The sequence below is a fragment of the Euwallacea similis genome, chromosome 17 (genome assembly GCF_039881205.1).
Source record: "Euwallacea similis isolate ESF13 chromosome 17, ESF131.1, whole genome shotgun sequence".
NCBI lineage: Eukaryota > Metazoa > Arthropoda > Insecta > Coleoptera > Curculionidae > Euwallacea > Euwallacea similis.
This window is the reverse complement of record NC_089625.1, coordinates 1292156-1315263: the sequence shown is the minus strand read 5'-3', so window position 1 is coordinate 1315263 and position 23108 is coordinate 1292156. Positions and strand designations below refer to the sequence as shown.

Here is a 23108-nt window from a genome sequence, read left to right as displayed (position 1 = left end):
ATATATCAAAAAACTATTAAAATAACATCAAGTTAACTTTGCTCGTTGCTAGAAAACATTTCAACAAAATCGACTAAAGGATCTTTGAATTATTAATAAAAAAACAATTTTTTGCTACCTTTCACACCCTGTATCTTGAAAATCAGACTTTCTAGGACACCTGTTTATATGAACTTTTCTATTTGAATTTACTTCAGAAATGCGCCCTTGGAATTACGGCCTATCATTAAGTAACACCCTGTATACATAAAAACTGACAATTATTAATGGAGCTTGAATGAAAACTTATGCTGATTTGTAAATACAACACCTTCGACATCGTTTTATCTAGTCCTTCATCAGTCGCCACCTCCAAAGAACATTTCCAGTCAACCCACTTTAAGCAACAGGAATTCTATGTAAAATTTCTGGTTAATTTTCATAACTATCAGCTGACTCCTAATTTACTTTTAGATGAACATGAAGTCGTAAATACATTCTTTTCCCACTCAAGGTTGGCGCAGCATTTAAGAAATATTTATTTAAAATTTCTAATTTTCCAATTAGCTGAATGCGTAAATCCAAAGTGATTAAAAACTGGTCTAAAACTGTGCTTTTGCTTTCCGCACTATTAACCTGAACTAACCTGATATAACTGTGGAATTGCAATCTCAAATAGAGTGGTGACCTTCTAGCCATCAACAGTATAAGAGACAACTTTAATTTGAGTTAATTTGCTTCTTCTTGCTCTGCTATTTGCGTAATACTGGCATTTGATACCGAGTACCATAGGTGCTGTATGGTAAGTTAACTGAATGTCAAAAATGTCTAATATCAGAAAGTTCTGTGTTTCTATTGGCTTTCTCAACGTTCATGATACTGTATGTACGATCATCACCAACAACAAAAGTGTTGAGTAATTGTTTAATTATTTCTTAGAGGTCGACAACGAGGGAATTTTTAAAATAGAAGAACTTCATATGTCAACAATTGGGTTAATTCTCAGCAAATAAGAAGGGGCAATCTTACCAGTCATCTAGAAGAAGTTTAATATTCTTTCTTGCAGTTGTAAACCCCCTTTTTGTCAAATACGACTCTAATGTGGGAACAGTAAAACTTGGACATCACCATGACATTTTACGTATTTTGTCTTATGAAGTATTGTCAATATTCCTTTATACGCCGGCGTACATATGACGTCAGAGGGACACTAATATATGGCGGTCTTCCTGTCATAAACCTGAACTGATTTCAGAGGAGAGTGACAATTGTTTAAAACATCCAGTTCTTTTTTGGTCATTGGATCTTATAATTAAAAGTAACCATATCTAAAATGTTCTGTAATGTAATATCACAGCATGTCCATCGGCATGTCAACTTTCTCTTTGATATAGGCGTTAGGCCGGAGGTGGCATACAGAGTTACTCGAAGTACGAACTGGCAAAGTAAACAGAGTCTAGTTCGGATTAGCCTGGTGATTGGTTGCATTTCGCTCTATTTTTATCTCATCAGTTAATAACGGAGATTTTTACTTAATCAAAACACGTAAAGGCAACTAGCGTTACCCTACATTATTTGACATTCTGATTCTGCTTAGTATTTTCAATCCATGTATGTATTTAAGAGACAGAGTTATTCAGTGGAAGCACATTCTTAGATCGAAAACGAATAAAGACCGAAAAAGAAGTTCCTACATGTTTGAAAAATGTAGTTACTCTATACCGAAACTGTTGGAATGGGAATGGTCTTCCTTGACAAGAACTTGTATTGAGTAGTCAGTGAGGGATATGAAGAATGAAAACGAATGACCGAAGGAGGAAGTATGAAGTCACAGTAGAAAGAGGTACAACAATTGAATAAAATGTAAACTTTAATATAGAACTTCAATCAAATAAACTTAGATCAAAATTTTAGAACATGGGTTTTAATATGTGAGATGGCTGAAACTAAGTAAGATTTGTAGACATTTAGTGAAGGAATTTCAAAAACAAGCAGAGTTACGAAACCGCTCAAATGGAGAAAATAATCGAAGGTATAGGGGATCAATTCATTACCACTCGTGTTTTTTTTGAGAAAGTTCATGGATTAATAGATATTTAACAAAATGCAAATTTGCTCTGAGGAATGTTACCTTGAATAAGCACAGGCTTCTCAGAATTTATTTGATAGCTGTTTCTTTTCATATATAGGGTGATTTTAAAGTTGAAATTATGTTTTCACCAGCAAATAGGGCTTCAAAAAATAAGATTTTTTTCCTTTGACGCTTTTTCGAAATATCAACATCAGCAAAGATACAGGATGTCAAGGTTTTATTTAAAACATTAAAATTTATTAATAATTACCAAACCACTTGAGATAATTAAATAAAATTTTGTAGATGTTAGTGATAGTAATATTGCATTGGAACTATCACTTCGATGATTTTTACCACAAAACAAGTTTAAACAATTTTTGAATTTTGGCTAAATTTCTAAATAACAACTGAATTTATTTAAAAAAAATATGAAAATCAAAATCAAAATTTAATTTAACTTAAATAACGCATTCAAAATGAGCTCCATTTTGTGCTGCGTATAGTTGAGCGCGACGCATCCATTGATCGGTCACCGGTTGAAGTAGAGAAATTGACTTTCCTCTAATACATAATTTTTTTAATTTTTTACTCGAAAACGGTGCGTCGTACCAAAAAATAATAAAAGAGCTTTTCTTTTTAGAATTGAACAAGGAATTCAATAATAATTTTTATTTTTAAGAAACTGACATCGTTTTTTTAATATTAAACAACTTTTCTATACGCGCGCAAACCCAAAAATAATTTTATTTATTGAAGAATTTCCTTCCCACGTAACTATTGACACCTACAAAATTTCGATTAACTATCGGAAGTGGTTTGGTAATTATTAATAAATTTTAATTTTTGATATAAAATTTTGACACCCTGTATCTCCGTTGATGTTAATATTTCGAAGAAGCGCTAAAAGAAAAAAAATCTTATTTTTTGAAGCCCTATTCACTGGCGAAAGGATAATTTCAACATTGGAATCACCCTATATAATATAAACTTTCTTGAATGGGATGCATAGTAAGTTGTGGTTCTTTTTCAAATCGGTCCTTTCCTAACCTTTAAAATGGCGAAATATGGAACTATTAAAAAAAAAATTACGTCAAACTTGAACGTAGGGTGCCATGAAATCAATCAGTTTTACTTCATTCGGTCGCCAACAACTATTCAAATGCTTCATTTAAGCTAAAAATTTAATTTTGTTTTTAATTTTACTGAATTATTTTTTGTAATAAAAATAGAATATTGTTAATAACGTCCAGTGAAATACTTTAAGTTAACTATAAAACATTTTTTACACCACAACAAAAACATATTTATAGCAAAAAGTAATTCAGTAAAATTAAAACAATCATTATTTTCTCAAAACAATTGAAATTTGTAGCTTACGTGATGTAGTTTAGTGCATGATTTTAGTTAACAACAAAACTGAATGCTTTCAGAGATTCCAAGTTTCGTCGCTATTAATCGATATTTGCGACCTGCAGAGTTTCAGAAGTAAAAAGATATTTGGACAAAACCTAAACATTTCTCTTTCGAGTAAGTCACCGCAACATCTTTCACCCAGAACAGGACGAAAATTATGTCCGATAATTAACTAAAAAAACGTGTAAATTGTCATGTTTTGGGGTCAAGGTCATCCAACATTCATCTATAACCAAACGCCGTTGTTTGGTAACAAGTGTCCTTACAACTTTAAACAAATATTAACACTTTATGAAAATCATGAGAAACAGTAGCCTGGATTTGACTACTCAAAAATTTAAGTTTAAAAATTCTATAGAAATTCAATGATTTAAGTATCATCAGAAATGATGTATCATTTGGTTCATTACAATGGTAGAAATTTTTAGTAATTCATTCTCAGCCAAATTTGCTAGCTACCTATTGTTGTTTTGAAGTGTGGCCAATTAACTCATTGAACTAATCAATTTTCAAATAATTTTTGATACTAATGATGTCCTTCATGATTAGATCGAGGAATATATAAAATTTAAGTAGAGGTGAATTATGGGCATTATTGCTTGTGTTTAGTTCTGAATATTATGGCTACCGATTGCCTTAACGGTAAGATTTTAAAAAGTGAATTTTAATCATATAACGAAGTTATAATCTGTGATACGTTACAGGAGAATTGCCTGTGGCCTTTGAAGAGGCAGCCGCAAGACTGTCTCTCAAGGAGGCGCAGTACGGACTGGACAACCTTGAAGTCAATGAAGGTAAGAGATGCATAAAAATTCCTAGTCAAGAGTGATTTGAGACAATTTTTGTTCACTGCATTCATGTCATATTTAAGTTTGGCCTTAAATTCGACTTCGGCGTTTAGTGTTTTTCACTGGCCGCACTAGGGTGGTGTGAAGATCTCTTTATCATTTGTCAACTTAAGAGTAACATAAGAATGGAAATAGCTCCACGTTGCTCTGGTGGGACTAGTTTGATATTTTTTGCCTTCAGTGTATAAATTAAACTAAGTCGCGTCTGCAAATCCTTCCACTGGTCAAGCTCTTTTGACCAAGAGTTTTTTGATACATCTGTTATAAAAAACGAGGAAGTGCAGGGAGTTTTCGCAAAATTAAATTTGCTTTTATTATTTTTTGGTAGGACACAACAACACAAACAAAAAGGGCGAACTTAAAGAAAAATGTGAAGAGGAACCTCAAGATAGGTTCTACTTTATATTATTTGTGGTTTCACTCATGGGACTGGTCCACTTCCTTCCAATGTCTTTTTTCACTACAGCAAACGAGGTACTGGATTTGTATAGATTTTCCGTAATGGAAAAGTCCAATTAATTAATTTTTTTCCAGTATTGGATGTATAAATTCAGAAATACCACATTAAACACCACAGACGCTAATGAAAGGACATACCTCCAAAAGAACTTTATCTCTTTGACGGGCATTTATAACTCAATTCCACCCATAATAGTTAACTTATTGTCCACATTCGTCTCACATAAAATTTCTGCACAAACTAGAGTTTTGGGGGTACTGCTATTGCACACTGCGATCTTCGGATCATTGGTGATTTTTGCTGAAGTTAACACAGATGAGTGTGAGTTAGAAAATTCGTAAAGAAAATTTGATACTAATATGATTTTTAATGTTTTCAGGGCAAGGAACGTTCTTTGTGATTACGGTGATATCTATGATGTTAGTTGTATGTAAGTACCTCATTGATCACGATCATACCTATACTAATGCTACTTGCAATTATCACTAGATTTTCAGTGATTCATTGTGTGCCATTAATAATTCCGGTCCTATCATTTAACATTTCGGCGTTAACTCTAATTTTATCGGGTAATTTTTAGTGTGGGTTAGAATATATGGTAAGCATGGTGTGTTTTGAGGCAAAAGTGCCATATTAGGAAGTGTAAAATTCTCTTGTATCTTCAAAAATCGCTTATTAGCAGGTGTTTGTAGATATATTGCTCTTCAAGAAACAGTTAACAAAATATATTTCACTGCATAATATTTCAGCAATTACCGCAGTCAAGTTTATTGCTATCATGATACAGCAATTAACTGTTTTTGTTCTCCAAAAATCTGTTATCTCCTTCGAATTCATTACATTTCGTCAAAAATAAAAAGTTAAGAGCTTTTAAGCTGCAGGGTCTAGGGCGACAAACTTCATGTACGTAACATTCATGCTATATTACAAATTCGCATACTTTTTTTCTTCAAAATTGTTTTTGTTTTTTTTTCAAAAACTTTTGCTTTTTTAAAATTACTCCCACTTCCTGCGTTAAAATCCTTTGTTGCATCCAGAAACAAAAGGTTTTTATTACCACTTAGATGTAAAATTGGGAGCTACTAAAAATATTTTTAATGTCTAAGCAATGAAAATGTTACTTTACAGCCTCACATAAAGTCTTGTTCATTTATTTTGTCAATGCGAGAAAAACATATTTTTTTCTATTATGATTTTATGTAGTATTTAAAATACCTACCTGCCATAAATACGAGTGTTTCACTAATAGCAGGAATTTTTGAAAATGCAATATTTATACTGATATTCTTGTCATTTTTGTTATGTTCTGTTGATAGAACTAATTATCTTTAGAAAAAATCTTCTCCATTTGCGGTGTGCTCAATTTAAAAACCATAAAATTATTTGAAAAGTTCCATTTTAGGGGATCCTAAATCCATGAAATTAAAAAATTGTTAACTTAAATCCAATTACGTAGGACATAAAAAAATTGATAACGAGCTGTGCCCTTTAGATGCAAATATCTCCGTAAAAGGGGCCTGTAAGAAAAAAAAGCATAGCAACTCGTTATATAATTTTCATTTATTTTTTATGAATTCGAAAAATTCCCATATATTCTGGGACACCATCTATATTACCTACCATTGAAAATGTAATTTAGAAAAAAATGTGATCAATATGGGATCAGTGAGCTCATGTAATGTAGAACACTGCAATAACTAAATTTCGCATACCGAGTGTTGCTTCATAATAGTTTGTTCCAAAATTTTTGCAAAATTTTTGAGTTAAAGAATTTTTTCATCACATAATATGTATAAGGTTTATTATTTTTTGAGATATGTGACAGTTATTTGCGACTTTCAGCTTTAACGGGAACTACACTCACTTTAATTTTGTAAATATAAAATTCCATACATTTTTGCATATTCGGAAAAAGCATAAAATTTCTTTTATAACTATGTATCACAAGATGATAATTGGATTGCAAATAACAGCAAAAGATATTTTTTTCAAATATCAAAATAGCGCCGTATTTTTCTTTTTTTCATTGTGAATATCATGTAAATTTCAAAATTTTCACTCAAACATTCTCAAAAATTAGAGGAAGGGGGGAGGTTTACCACTTTGTAGGAGTAACCGATATGTTGATATATCCCGCATTAAGCTAAACCAATACATAACAGTTAATTATCAGGATAGTCTAAGTTTTTTTTCGCCGATTGGAAAACAAGTGATCAAATTCAATTTTATACCTGATGAAGAATAGAAATGAGACCTCCTGGTCCATTTGAATGTTCTTGTCCTTGGAACTAATAAGCAATTAAAAAGCATATGAACAAGAATTAAGGTCGATTCATATTGTTACGGCTGGCGTGCGCCCACTGCAGGTAAAAGACAGAGACAGAAGACAGTTTTAACGTGGGCGCTCAACGAGTGATTTATTGTTTCTTATCTATGTCAAATGTTTTGGTATGTTTGTTTATGTTAATATTTGCATATTTGCAAGAAAATTACGAAATCGACTCATAGGATCTCTAACTACATTTATCAGGTATAAGCTGCAGGAAAAATGCAGAACTACATATATTAGAAATTTCGGACTGTATTAGATAAAGTCGATTCTCCTGTATGGGTATGCTCAGTCTATTATGCAAAATATTGAAGTGATGATAATTGTGTCAGACCTAAAAAAATAATATGTATAAACAACCACATATATGTACGCATATGTATAGTGCTTTTGCTTCAAAAGTAGTTTTAAATTTTTAGATTTTTCAAGGGGGCGAATAATGGCATTAAACTGGACTGTCCGGGGGCAAAACCCTAAGCTCCAGAGCTACGTTTGTAAGAAAGTTAAATGAAAGGTGTAGTTTTCCGACGAATCCCTTGAAATTATATCTTTTTGACTACATTTTACAGTAAGTACTATTTAAATTTGGTCATGAATATGATTATGATGTTTATTTGAATTTTTCAAGGTAATTATATTACTTTTTCATTATAAATCTGTTATCATCTGTGACGTCCAGGCTTAATTAAAAATTAACTTATTTTCAACTTAAGAGTAGGTTTACGTAATTTTGGTCTCATTTCAATCTGATTTGCATAGTGATTGTGTTGGTTTTTCTAGGAAATTGGGTATCAAGTTATACACCCAAAAGCATATTTATGGCACTACTAGTCACTAAACACTACAATTTCTCTAAATATGTGAAATCTCTGAATTCATCACCTTGTGCTGTAATGAACGAAAAACAATTTTTTTTATTCAGAGTAAAACTAAAGCGACAATTTGATCTGATTAGTTTGTTTATGATTTTTTTAACTTAGTTTATGTTGTAATTAGATTTAATAAAAGGTAACAACTTAATTAATTTTAATTAACTCATAAATAGGAGACGTGAAATGGTTAATTAAGTTTGGAATAACTTTACGTTCAATTACAATCCAGTTATTGACAATCGCTTTCCTTTAGCATGTACTTGTTTCGTAGTGCTTATTTTCTGTCTTAATTTTTTTCCCATCTGACTGCAATGAATTTTGTTATGTTTGTTTCCGAGGGCATCTTCTTTCTTATAACAGCTTAATATTCTTGTGCTGGTATCAAGCCCTTGATTCTCTGATTTTTGGTTGAAAAATCCAATTATTTCTAAGGTCATTTCGAATATAAATCAACCGATTAGTTGCCCGAAGATCCACATTCTTCGGTCGTTCGAAAGGAAACTCTAAAGGAAGGATCACCGAGGAATGCTTATGAAACCATCACCAGGTTCACCATCAAGCAATTTTCATTTTAAGAATAAATGAATTCCTCTTCTAAAGTTTATCCAGTACGAAATAAATCGTTCTGGTCTTCCAAATTGAACTTTTAAATTGAAATAATTATCTGTAAAAGTGCATATTCTATTGCTGTAATTGAAAAATGATTGGAATTCCTGTTACCCCTTTCTGTTCGTCATTGCTTTAGTAAATTGCAGCCGTGGAGAACCCTACGCTTTGGTACTGTTTTCAACTTTCCCCTTTTAAATTGGGGGATTCTGACAATGTTTTAATACCTTGAAAATTTTTGTTCTGTTCCTGGCTACATTGAGCAAGGATCAAGGCATATTTTGTTCCTGGGTTCATTTTTTTTCTCTCTGGCCCTCCATTCCTGCTTTTTCCATACTTGTCGGGTTTATAAATGTCTTTATTTCCGTTGCAGATTCACTTCATATTACATTCCCACAGAAATTTGTCCAGGCCCAACCTCTTTTTCAAAAAGCATTAATATTTTTCTCTTTCAATTTGAGTTAAGCAACTACCTGACATTCTTAAAATAATAGAGACACCAAACATGCTTCTTTTTAAAGAGAACATGACATCCTCTATGGACGCGATGTAATCTCGTTTTCCTACTGCATTTTGGTGTTTAGTCAAAACGCTGTGTTATAACGACGCACCCAATAAAAATCCCTTTTGTTTACTAAAAAGTACATTATGTCTTCAAACAATCGCCAATTGTCTAAATTTACTTTTATTAATTGATTGTAGTCCTGAAAAATTAGCAATGGCTTGAAAATTTTCAGACAGAGGCGAAATGCAAGTGGTGCTATAGTTCTGCTCTTGAGTGTACTACCTTTTCAATGAGCTTTTTAAGTAGAACATTATCTTAATCTTCTTTTAAAACTTAACAGTGTTGCAGAGTAGAGTGAAGCGGAAGTAATGCCTTTTTCGGTAATCATATCCCAGCTATATTTCAAAATTTTAGAATTAACCTGAACTAACTCATCAGGGAAATTTCTAAATTAATAATTAATTTTTTTATTTATAAATGCCGTAAATCCCTTTTATTTTTCACAAGTTTCTATTCTTGTAGTCTTAGAAAAAGTATTGAGTGGCACTGGCACAAAATGACCATTACTCACGAATATGACGTTTGCGCACTAGCCGCAGGTGAATGTAGTACGAGTAAGGCATATACAAATGAATTATTTCCTGCTCGTTATGTAATACCTTATTATTACTTCAAAACTTAAAATTTAAAAAAGCGAAAATGGCTACCGAGATGTTAATGTTTGTTTGATTTCTTTGCTCTGGGTGCAGGTATTAAGCCGTGGAAAATGGGCTCATTTCCTATTCGTTACACGCGCAATGTTTGAGAAATGAGCACAATAATACGGATCTCTTAAGTTCATTTCTCAAGCATCCTAAACCTTTGTATCAAAATTATTTTCGAATCAGTAACAATGCAATATTGTAACCATCATCGAACGCAATTGTAGATTATGGTCGGGATCGAGAGAATCAACAACGTTGACAGAACCATGCTCGCAAACAAATAGTTACTTTAGGCAAATTATTAAGTACTTAAAAAATACTTTTATGTCGTCAAAAGTATAAAGTCAGAAAATTGCTTTTGAGACGCTATGCAAAATAATCAACTCTACAAGTTGATGCGGTTAATGGGAAAATGAAGGGCAGATCTGGTCTTTCGAGGAAATCGAATGTCGATAAAAGTGGTAATAGGAAAGTCTCTTCACATTAAATTGTTTACTTCAATGTTGAGATGATGATAAACATAAAAAATTTAATTATTTTCGTTAAACTTGAAACAATGCATTAAATTACATACCTATCGAAAAACTAGAGCTTCACGTGGAAGAAAAAGCTTCGCGTATAATTTCATTGTTTAAAGATAACAATATTTATATCTGGCTTCCACAAGGACCACTTGTAAATATCGGGTAATTAAATTGTTTTGCATAACAATAATTAATTATTTCCTGAGTAAATAAACAGTTTAAAGTATTTATTATGAGTTCAAATTACTTTAAAAAAGTTATTATATTGATTAGCCCTGCATGGTTTAAAACTGGAAATTTCAATTAAAAATCGTTTAAGATCTCCGAGTCCATAGATAGCTATAAATACTGGAAACTTAACCTGGAAGAGAATTTCCATGAAAACCGAGAAACCATGTATGGAAACCTCTTCTGTAGAATTTCTCGTAAAGTTACTAACATATCGATTCGCCAAAATTAGTCTTATTATATTAAGAGAGGTTTTAAAATGTCACATACAAAACTTTAGTGGGACCTTATTCGACGACTTTGAAGCCTAAAAAACTCTTTAAAATTATTCACGTAATTTTTTTATCATACCTTGTGCAGTTCTTTTATATTGTGTCTAGGAGGCATACACCTTAGAAACGCATACAATTTATGAAAACGCTGTAAAGCTTTTAGACTTAGAGTGTTATCATAAGAATTTCCCTCCTCCAAGAGAGAGAAAGCAATGAAAAACATTGCTTTGATTGACAAATTGCTAAATGGCCCACCTAATAGAAATTCATACATTTCGTTGCATGATCTACCTTCTATGTGCCTCCTTTTGTTAGAGCTCACTCTACCCCATCCCCAAGTTTTCAAGTTTTCATTAAATGGTACAATAACAAGATAATTTTGTTTGCAGGCACTATACAACTCCTCGGCGCAGCCGAGTTCAACGTGGTGACCAGACTCCCTCCCATATACATCAAATGGTTCCTAAATGGTGAAGGAGTGGCGTCCATTTTTACTGCATGCGTTCGACTGATATCCATATTTTTATCACCATCCACAATCGGGTCAGCAATAATTTATTTCACCAGTGGTGCCGTCCTGTTATTATTGAATGTCATCCTCACAGCCGTTGTGTTTCGAATGAAATTCTTTAAGTAAGTGATCCCTTATCACATTGATGTAAATCAGATTCAGATAGCAAAAAAAGATCGCCATCTCGTGTAATTGAGAATTTCGTTGTTGCAAAACCTGATTACGTTTAAACAATGGAAATAATTCTTGAATTGCAATGACTACGAAATTTTTAAAATGTTGTTTTTGTGAGATTAATTCAAATATCTACAACGGGGACGTTGAGAGTTAGAGTTAGAGTAGTAGTCCCAACAAAGACACCTGATGCCAGGGACAGCCCTATATTGAGTTTAAAAAATTTATCAGATAATTTCAAAAAGCACCGAAATAACCAAAGCGTCACTGGAAAATTCTAAATTTTATTCACCTCAAACTTTCCATTTTATTATACAAATTGGATTATTACAAATTATTATTATTATTACAAATTGCAATTCTGAAACACCCCATATACTAAATCTAGCAAGGAAATTGTAGGGTGTGTCCAATTAGTGGGGCAACCAGTTTATTAAAACTACCTAATAAAACCAGTATATAACCAATAAATAAAACTGGTTTTATTAGACAATCTAATATCTACTGACTCATGTAGCATGTAAGGGAAAAGAAAAAGGCTCCAGTTATGATGCCACTCACTCACAAATGGATTCTGGGAATAGCCATAAATTTCTTTCGCTGTGAATGGCGTCATGGTTGAGTGATTTTAGAAATGGTGAGAATTCTGAGAAAATGTCTGGTCCCCTCCTTCCTGGTGAATGGTACATCTACTAATTCCCTTTACCATTGCCAAGTTATAATTTTGGCACCAACTGTGCGCCTTATCTTCTATTTTCCAATCAGGGATTATACAAAGTGCTGTGCATAGTTGTAAAATGCGTGTCGGAATTAGCTCTTGGGGGACCAACAATTATCAAAAAGCACAGTTTCGAATAGAAAATTTATTCGTGCAAAAATTCCACCATGATATCGTTACTGTTGAGGTACTAATCGATATTATTGAGATATTTGATGAGTCTCTGATCGTTGAGTGTTTAATGTCGACGACTCAATTTGTTGATTCAGGTTATTCTTCAGCATTGAAAAGATACATACGTATTCAGTATTCTGTTCTATGCACGAGTTTAACTGGTTAAAAATAGGTAATTTTTTTTCTCGAAAGGGCCAAAAAGTAACCTTTTAATGACACAAAACAGTATATAAAGTGTCACTTTTAATGTTTAGGCTGTGCAATAAGAATTTTAGTGCCTAGGGATTAAAAGCATCACATCCTGACGTTTCCCGTCATTGTTAATTTTTCCCTAACTGGATCAACCAATTGAATAAAGAAACTTTACCGTCTATTTTGCATCATTAAAAGGTCACTTTTTAAGTCAAGTGAAGAATAAATAAGTTAATAAAGATGGAACACAATATTCTAGACATTTACATTTACTTTGCTAGTGGGTGATTTTCTTCTCCTGTCACAAAGCGTTCTAAGAATTAGCAGAAATGGAAGAAGCTCCACCTATTCCATCTTAGGAGTGTAGCGTGCACTAGATCGTCTAATAAGACAGTAAATCCACTACAGAACCTATTTTAGGTCTCAGTTCTAGCATTTTTGATGAATGTTCATTTTGCAGTCCATTAGAGTTAATACTGTTATAGTCGCCTATTTTTAATGGAAGCTTCCGCCAGATCATGAAGTTGTTGCCATTTTTTGTCGGTAGTGAGACTTGGAATCCTGTAGACTTTGTACCACTTACTTTCGAATTATGATTTCGGATCGAAACGCGATATCTGTCTGGAACGTGAAACTTCTTATACTCACAGGGAAAAGGTTCCATCTTATTCTTGTTCAGCCCGTCTAGGCAAAATAAATCTAATATATTTACCGATCACGATTCAAACATTGTCCAAAGGAAAGCGATTTTTGAAATCAGTATGTTACACGTAATAATAGTAATGATAATGGGGATAATAATGATAATGGTAACGATGCGGGTAGCAATGAGAGTGCTTTTGGGCTGCTTTGGTATGTGACGGCCCCATGTAGCCAAGTTCCGTTGACCTTCTGGGATAGATGGCAACATGGGACAGACGGTATACTGTAAGTGTTCAACATGATGTTGAATTTAGTCTTTGGACTTGAACTTTGGCCCATCCATTGGTGACAAAATCGTTGACACAAGTATCAAGCTGTGAAACCTTTTGAGTACAATAGATCCCGAATTAGCTTTAAACTGCCTGATCTCGCCTTCCTCACTTTAATAGACAAATAAACATTAAGGCTGTATTTATGCGATTATCAACGCTACCAGCCAGCGTTGTCGCATAGTTTACGTTGTAGCTTGCAATATGAAAGCTTTGGCCATCTAAATTTCACTCACTCAAAACAAAAAAAATACAGAAAATCTATTATTTTAGATTCTATACCACAGGTTGCAAAGAAGAAACAAAGGAGAAGATTCGAAGTTTCAAGGAAGTTTTAGAGATCGTCAAATACATATGGCCAATGCTTTTCTTAGCAGGGGTGGCAGCTTGTGCAATGCCCCTTGGTTCAATTTACAACTTGGTGGTTTCTGAAGAATACGGAGACCATGGGACTGTCTGGGGAAGTATGACAAAAAATAACATTTATTCTTTTTAATGGGAAATAAGTTTACTTACTTATTGCAGATAAATACTTTGTCACTGTGTGTACATTCTTAATCCCCTCATTCACGAACTTATTTGGACGAGTGCTTTACAATAAATTGGAATGGGTAGACATTCATGACTTGGTCCAAAATGCTGCTTAATACCATGATTTTACGTTGTTTCAGGCATGCCCAATACCTCTACAATTCGTAATAATTGGATGTTACCAAATTGTATTCACTATTTTAATAGTCTTATCCAACGCCAGGCCCAGAAGCCACTTTCCAGTGCTGTTGGTACATGACTGGCAATATGCCCTTGTAATGGCTTCTTTTGCGTTTGCAAGGGGATTCGTTGCCAATATGATGGCAATGACCACTTTAAGGTAAATTTTTCCAATCTTATTGTTTTCTCAAATACAGTTGACCCGCGATGATGTGAACTATACGTAACGGAAAATCCGCGTAACGTGAAAAACATAAACATTTTTAGAGACCTCTGTACAACATGAACAATTGCACTTTTGGTTACGGAAACAGCTGTCCTTACCTTAGAAAATCAATATTTTGGCATTGAGTTTATCCTTGATACAACGTCGGGGAAATACCCGAAGGAGAAATATGGATTTTCTGTGTAAAAGAAAGTTTTGTCCGAGAAATCGCTTATGATTCAAGAATTAAATTACGGGCAAGCGGTTGCATATTTGACAAAAAATACATACAATTTCTAAGATTAAACAGAAGAAAAATATGATTTCTATGGCACTGAGAGATGCCCATGTCAGACCAGGTAAAAGGAGAATATTAAAAACTCCGGGTTTCCCAAGAATGGAAAAAAATTGCATAAGTGGTTTCTTAGTCAGCGAAAGAAATTTTTTTTATGAGTAATGAAATGATTAAGCAGAAATCAAAGCTAATTCATTTTCAAATCTGGGAGAATAATAAACTATTTACGGCCAGTGATGGACGGTCACATTGCTTTAAAGAGCGCTTTGGAATTCGTTTTTTAAAAATTTCGAGGGAAAAATTGCCTTCTCAATCAGAACTTGTAGATCCATTTAAAAATTAATAAAAAAGCAAAATAGAAGAGCTTGACACTACATTAGAGCAGCTTTACAATACCGATGAAACAGAGCTCTATTGGAGGTTGTTACCGGACAAAACATTTGCCTCGAGGGCAGAAAAAAGTGCTGCTAGAAGAAGAACCGAAAAGCAGCGAATAACATTTTTGGCATGCACTAATGCTGCCAAACCTAAATCATTTAAAAATTTCAATTGTCCTGTTGACGATTAGCATTCCAAATCTGCGTGGATGACTACTACCGTCTTCAAACATTGGTTTCACTATTCGTTTGTACCTCAGGTATAGTTTAATTTTTTCCATTTTAGATACCATTTCCATTTCATTTTAAATTACGTAAAATTACTCACATATATACTTGGAGGTTAAACTGATTTTAAACGATAAAGGTCTCCCTATAAAAGCTCTACTTTTACTGGATAACGCGCCACCTCATCCACATGAAGATGAATTAAAAAGCGGCGATGGGTTCATTCAAGCATTGTATCTTCTCCTTAATGTTACGTCTCTCATACAACCAATGGACCAAAACGTTATTCGATTAACGAAATTATACTACAGGAATAGTCTTCTATCTACTGTAATAGAAAAACACATGAACGTTTCCAACGCCTTAAAGAAATTGACCATTAAAGACGTAGTTCTCAACTTAATGGCCGCTTGAAATCACGTTAATCCAGAAACTCTTAAAAAGTGTTGGAAAAATATTTTAGATGGAGTTATTTCAAACTTATCTGATGATGAAGACAAAAATGTATCACTCGCAATTTTGAAAAGCAAATAAGAGAACGAGAATTCTGTATTCAAATCGTTCGAACTTTCACGCACAGTGGCACCACAGGTAGCTCCTCCTGGTTTTAATACTGATCTTAATTTATGTCTCATTTAAAGCGAGCATTTGAAGAATCTGATATATTGGAGTGGAATGAATGTGTCAATTAATTTAGAAATGACGATATTGAAAAATGTCCAAGTAATGAAGAGGCGGAATAAAATCCTGCGCTGTGCGATAAAAATTCATTGCATAGTGCTATAAACGCTTTAAATATAGTCATTCAGTGGGCAGAGGAAAGCGATGTTGACTTTACCGATCTAGTTGTTATAAAAAAATTGAGACAACGCCATCATCCAAAAAATACGAAATCCTCAAAAACAAAAAAAAATATCGGATTTTTTTTGATAAAAAGTAACTTTTTTTGTTAATGTTTTAATTCTTACTATTATTTAGTTTAACAAGTTTTTTACGTTTATTTTTATTTATAAATAATTATTGACTTTTACATACAACTTTCGATAATGTGAATAAATCGTCAACGTGAGTAAAATCGTTTTTTTTCGATTCACACTATCACGAGTCTACTATACAAAGCTTTTGATTTTTAGGTTGGTGCCGGCGAACCGGATTGAATTTGCCGTGATGGTGACATTCTTCATTGGTGGTCTATGGATGTTGATATTCTCACCTTTAGGCCTGCTGGCCGTCCATTTGCTCTAAGTGCTCTGTGGGTAACTCCTCTCAAGTATTAATTATTTTTAATACCACAGCAAGTGGGCTCATTTACACTTGTGCTATACCCAATAATAACCAATCGATAAAGTTTCTTGAGTAAGAACTTTCTAGGTGACTCATAAACTAAACTAATTACTAACTACTGGCAACTAACTTTATTAATTGCTCTCAATAATACAATCAAGAAATTAGTATTTATGGTACAGAACGTCCCATTCGAATACCAAAGAGCAATCAAAATGAAATGTTGACTTTTCGCGTTCGCGAGCTGTATAATTAATAGTAATTATTGTAATGGAATAATTATTGTAGATATATTTACCATAAATTGAAAAGTTCAATTCTATGTATGGTTATCGAAAGGTAACGTGTTTGAAATTGCAAATTGTGATGATGTATTGGAAGTAGGTGTATGCAACGATCTAATAGATAAACTTTTTTATAACTGTAATTTTCTACTTTTTACCTCAAAGCTGTTGGCTAGAAGTGTTAATATTCCTATAATAATTTCTAGGGCAAATGATTAATTTCATTCATACCATTGATTACTACATGAAGCAGGACCTCTTTAAATATCCTGATAGTGGTGATTTTAAGAAGAAAAATGAATGCCAAAATATGTGTGCAGGCGACTTTCATTTTTCCTGCAAAATGTTAAGATTTTTCTTCTTAAATCGAGAATTTTTAGCACCTCCAGAAGTCTTTAAACACCGTTAACTTACTTTATCAGTAAGGAAATTCATTTGTCGAAAAACATCATTTATTATTATTATAATATACTATAATAATAATTTAATATTGATCACTAGATTTCAAAGATAAGAAATTATTCGTCAATTCTGATGAATAAAAAATTAACATTTGTTGTTTTTATCAACAATGGCCTAAGGAAAAAAGCATAAGAGACCATTTTAATTTAGAATATTTGATCAAATTAATTAAAACAAATATTGCTGCAAAAAATGTTTGTGGTATATCACTTTTTCTCCATTAATTCCGGAACACTATGTCTGGACAAAATAGAGGACAATTTCCATTTAAAATATGTTATTTTATTTCCGATTATCTCATATCGAAAGTGAAAGAAAAAACTTTAGTATAATTACAAAAAAAAATGTTTAAGGGAATAGTGTGATATTCCATAGCCAATAATCTGTGGACATATAGATATGTTCACATGAACTTCTTAAGAAAATTTCATGAAATGAAGAATTACGGCCTGGAATATTAGCAGGATATTAGGAAACATCCTGTATGCTCGAAATCTGGTGAGTCAAGGAGGGATATATAAATTAGTAAATTTTGTCGTAATTTCTAAAATAACAAGAAAATATACAAGATGCGTCACAAAGTATGGCACTCCTAAATTTTTAATGGATTACCCTGGATATTATTGTCTCCTTTTAGTCTATATGTGATTTTATGCAATTCTTCTGAAGTACATGTATTCTATACCCGGCTTCAAAAGTTACGTTAAGACTTTTTAGCGCACATGAAAAAATCCAGGTAGCACGCATGCGCTCGCAGGGAAAACACTAGCCTTAACCGTTATCGACCCCATCGGCATGTGAAATTAATTTTCCTTAGTATCTTAACACCTTTGTTTCTCATACATTTTGAACCAGTTAGTTCGAAGTATTTATTTTCCTTCCTGAAAATTATTTTAATTCAGCAGGAAGGTTGCATTATTTGAGCCATATGTGTTGACTTTTAAAATTAAAATTCACCGGTGAACGTAAATTTGCTTTATGCCACATAAAAATTATGGGCTAAAACTGTAGAATCCTACACGAAATCAAGCCCACCATCGGTTATTTCAAAGCCAAGTAAACAAGCATGTTAACTTAGGCAGACCGAGAAAGCACAAGCTACTTTATGCAGCAAGCTGAATACGTGATGCTATTTTGCGAAGATAATCTTGTGGTTTCAGTGTATACTTTAAAGGAGATGCCATTATACCACACGGAGTTTGCGGTTTTACCTGAACATGATACGACTTATTTTCTGCACGTTCGAGACTGTCTTTGGTCGATTAAGATATTGACTGTAACATATAATATGCACAATTAAAAATCTCGTTATAAAAGCAACGGCTGACCTATATATTCTGTAGGTTAACCATTTCATTATCAGGATGCGTGTAACTTTAAACGTGTGATTAGGAACCGGTAAAAGTAGGTGAAGCGATATTTTGGATCCCGCAGCGTTCACATGTAAGTGCTGGTTTGGGTGCCAGCTCTGAGAACCATTGTTCTCGAGTCAAGGTGTCCAACGTGTAATTTCGAAACGCCTCAAGGAAGGGAAAGTCGATAAACATTGACGAAATATTCGGGTGTTTCGACATGTGGGCTCAAAAGAAAATAATACATCATGAATGAGGCTCTAGTGTTTATTAAAGATGTTTAGTGCTGCACTAAGTGGGGCGATCACCACATCATTTAATGGCCGAAAAGTATAAATATGGTTGTGTTAATTTGGCTAAAACCTGCTACCAATAACATTCACAATTTGTGTGGTCACATTTTAGGAATTATCACAACAGCGGCAACTAGGAAATTGACAAAAGAGTAAATTAACTTAAACTTTAACTTTGTGATGAACAAGGGACCACACTGAACAGGAGCGTCTAGTGAAGCTATTCTGTACCTTAACGCTAAGAAGTGAAGAAAACTTGCAACTTACAGTTTGAAACTGTAAACTTTGACACGTTCTATTTGTGACCGTGATGAAATACAAGAATACTTGGTGTAGGGTGGGAAACACTTTATTGACTTACAGATTGCAATGAAAACAATGGGGGTTGGTAGTACACCAATGAGGAGAAAAATGGTAGCAATCTGATGGTGACAAAATATTCTATTATAACTCTTACCGCCAGAGTTGTGTGGGGTTCCTCAGATACTCCTGCCTAAAAGTTAAGGGTTTTTGGGATGTTAACGAAGTTTTACAGATTTCGGCCTGTTCTAGGTGGTGATGTATATAGGGCGTTCATTAAACATACGGCAAAAAGTCGAGGAATTATTTCCTAGACTATTCTATGAACATTTTGCCCTTTGATGATTTTTGAAAAATCTCTTTTTCTGAAGATACAGAGCGAGAAAAATTTTCGACAATAGCAACATTTTATTACTAAATATCAAATGCAAAGCTTCTTAATCTACAAGAACTGTTGAAAATAACTACCGCCAGCTAAGATGCAAGAATTTAATCTTCTTTTTATCGATTGCCGAACTCTTTCAAAAAGACCAGGATCATTTATTATTGATTTACATCCAGGAATAATCCAATTTTGAAATCTTCCCCATTTTCGACAGGAGTATTACACTTTAAATGCTCCTATAGGAAATAATCCAGAAGATTTAAATCCGGAGATTGAGCAGGCCATAAGGGAGGTCCACCTCGACGACGATTCTTTTTACTGATGAAGCGAATTTTTCAAAAAATGGATTGGTTAAGGTGGACCTCATAATGACTCCTTCACTGGAGGTACTCATTTTCAACAGTTCTTATAGATTTATATTAGAGATAATTTGTATATAATATTTAGTAATAAAATGTTGCTATTATCGAAAATTTTTCTCACCGCATATCTTTAGAACAAAAAGACTTACCAAAAATCACCAAAGGATAAAATATTCTTAGACTAGTCCAAGGAATAACTTCCTGAATTTTTGCCATATGTTTAATGGACACACTGTATGTAAGAATAGCAAATTGGATAAGTAAAAAGTCACCATTCTATTATTGGAGTTTTGTGTGGTTAAAGAGAAATTGAACTACAAGAAAGGACAGACCTATTGATAGAACTTCCTTAATGTCATTAATATACTTTTAGGTAGTTGTTTGCTGCGGAGAAAGCACTAAATCACTGTAGTATAAATATTTACTTATCATGTTTTATTTGTCTAACAGTTTTATTGCAGGTAACAATTTTTTTGAGCATCAGCTCGAACCGGATCTTCTCGTTTCGGATCTTGTCGTTTTGTGTCCGTCAAGTCATTGTGGCATAATCCATCTTCAGAGACGTAGTTGCTCCATTTTGGAAAAAGAAAACACATCGGACGGATTTTAAGCATTATTTCCTAAAGATGATGAATGCTGCCTATGACACATCAAAAGAAAAAGTAAAAATTATGACACTTTAACATCCTCGAAGCAATAAATTTAAAATCGTCATTAATTAACATGTTGCTGGACTGGTGGGTGCCAAATACTCGTAATGTGCTCAGGCACGCTGTCGGACAATTCATTTACAAGCTCTTAAGCAAATGGATGTGGCGGCACCCACTACGGCGATGGCACATATGTGAATTACTAAATTGGACCTTATCAAGGCGGAATGACAGAGACCGATTACCATCTTTCTTAACAATAACGAGATAACTCATGTACTAGATGTAGTCCAATATCTTGCAAAAATGTATAAGCACGTTTACTTAGAATAGCTCTGTAATGAGTCTGCGGAAGTGCAAAAGAAGAGAGCTCTTAATTTGTGGTTAAGCTGAGCTTATTTATTTGCCACGCGATCACGTAACAACTTGGTGCAACGCATTGCAAAAATGGCGCGCCCACCAATTCCTGATTGCCTAATTAGGATCGGATTCGTGTTAATTATTCACGCGACGTGCATCCTGCTCAAGTGTCTAGAATGTTTAATGCATAACCGGTGGAACAGGTTCGGATTGGGGAAATCGATAAAGGTGCCAAAAAATAAAAGTTGCAGAACCATCATCACCGTAATTCAGACCTTGACGTGTCCTATGCAGGATTTTGATATCCTCAAGTTTAAGTATGCTGAATTGCAATGAGTTTCAGTGCACTCTTTGACAAAGTCTGACGAGGGTGGCACAGATTCAGCGAGAGGACTAAGGGAGACGATACGTATGATTAGGGTGCCAAAATGAAAGTTACAAAGCTACGAACACCATAATTCAGATCTTGACGGGTCCAATGCAGGATATACGAGTAGATATTCTCAAGTTCTATCATTTAGCATATTGAATGCAAATAGCTGCAATAAATCTAAGTTTGATGGATCAGAGTGCCACAAGTTCCAGTCTAAGATGGGAATCTTGAGACTGGGAATTTAGTCGAATAGGGGTAAATGTCCGCGTTTTAATCCTCACTCAGAATATAATTTAAATGTCTCAAAACTCCGAATACTTCCCCAGATGTTCGGGAAACACCCAATATCTCGATATTTGTTTTTCATAAATATATAAAAATTTGACGTTGTAGACCGATGAAAACAAGACTTCTTTGAGACACTTTTTAGAGGGAATTTGCATTTCATTCCAAATTTTTCTCAACATACAAGGTGCAAATATTATGTTGCTTCTGTTTTTTTTCTCGTTAAACAACACGTTGCAACTGGACGAACTAAAGCTTAAAAGTATAACTAGATGGTTCATGCTTTTGTGGAAACATTGGTCTACAGGATATAGGACTCTGTAGGGTAGTCTTATAAAAAGTTGTATCACCGAAGTTGCCACGTAATGTTTAAATTATGCAGCTCGAATATAGTGTCCAGAAGAATGCATTATAAAACAACAGATTAGCCCGCCAATCCAAATTCGCAAAATTAGGTGCAAAACGACGAATTGACAATATATGAATGCTTAAAGGACCTTATGAGATATGTATTTTATATGATTATTTCTAGCGAAGTCGAATAAAAGTAAAAATAATTATAAATTTGAGGGTACAAACCTCAAATTTGTAATAATTATGTTCAATGATTCATGTATGCATGTGTAAACCCTGCTTTGTTCCCGTCCGTGAATGTCAATAAGGTAGTATCACAATAGTTCTGCTCTAAATTTTCCAATAGAAAACGGTATTGTTGGTAAATGTTGTGGGCATTTTATGAAATATTACCATCGAAATTAACATGCTATTTTTTAGAGAAGTAGAACGTAGCTGAATTATTAACAGGAATACTAACTGATCAATGCAATAACTTAATAATTATTTTAGCCAAAGTAATTCACTGCGCTATGTTATTTACTTGTTTTCCCCTATACACGTGTGTGTTAGGAACTTCTAACACACGCCTCTGTTACAAGCTATTTTCGGGACTATTATGTATCTCCGTTGGTTACGTTTATTTTCGTAGAAAGTCGTAGGAGGAAATGTTTTTCATTAAGACCGATGAATCTTAAGTGGTAGTGCACGTTCAAAACTCGAAGTAAACTACATATTAAGGATGCGAGGTTGCTATCCAAAATTAGACTATCAAAATGAACTACTTATAGCGAAGTTACGTTATTACACCCTAATACCGAAAATGCGATGTTATCATATGCACACCTTTTTTATTTCATTTCAAAGATCGAACAAGCTAAATGAAAAAGCCTTTACGGGTAGCCAATAAACTTTAAAATACTGAGGAATTAAATTCGAAGTGACAGATTTCTTCAGCCACACATGAAAGTTAAAAAAAAACTGAAACTGCTATAGCCAAACAAAAGGCATTAAA

At 33.6% G+C, this 23108-nt stretch overlaps 1 protein-coding gene across 1 annotated transcript; it reads left to right on the top strand.

The window, feature by feature from the left end:
* Positions 1-3919: 3919 nt before the first annotated feature.
* Positions 3920-17056, top strand: LOC136414281 (equilibrative nucleoside transporter 1-like). The gene is made up of 10 exons (XM_066398203.1): positions 3920-4108; positions 4171-4260; positions 4643-4788; positions 4849-5095; positions 5154-5204; positions 11204-11447; positions 13828-14018; positions 14080-14165; positions 14226-14425; positions 16504-17056. Exons 1-10 carry the CDS (start codon positions 4087-4089, stop codon positions 16613-16615), a joined length of 1389 nt encoding a protein of 462 aa, XP_066254300.1. The 5' UTR covers positions 3920-4086; the 3' UTR covers positions 16616-17056.
* Positions 17057-23108: the final 6052 nt, after the last annotated feature.

Bases quoted from the DNA above. Each gene is read 5' to 3' on its own strand.
- LOC136414281 (XM_066398203.1), top strand. From the start codon at position 4,087: ATGGCTACCGATTGCCTTAACG. The intron at 4,261-4,642 runs GTAAGAGATGCA...ATTTTTTGGTAG, and splicing joins CAACCTTGAAGTCAATGAAG to GACACAACAACACAAACAAA. The intron at 5,096-5,153 runs GTGAGTTAGAAA...TAATGTTTTCAG, and splicing joins TGAAGTTAACACAGATGAGT to GGCAAGGAACGTTCTTTGTG.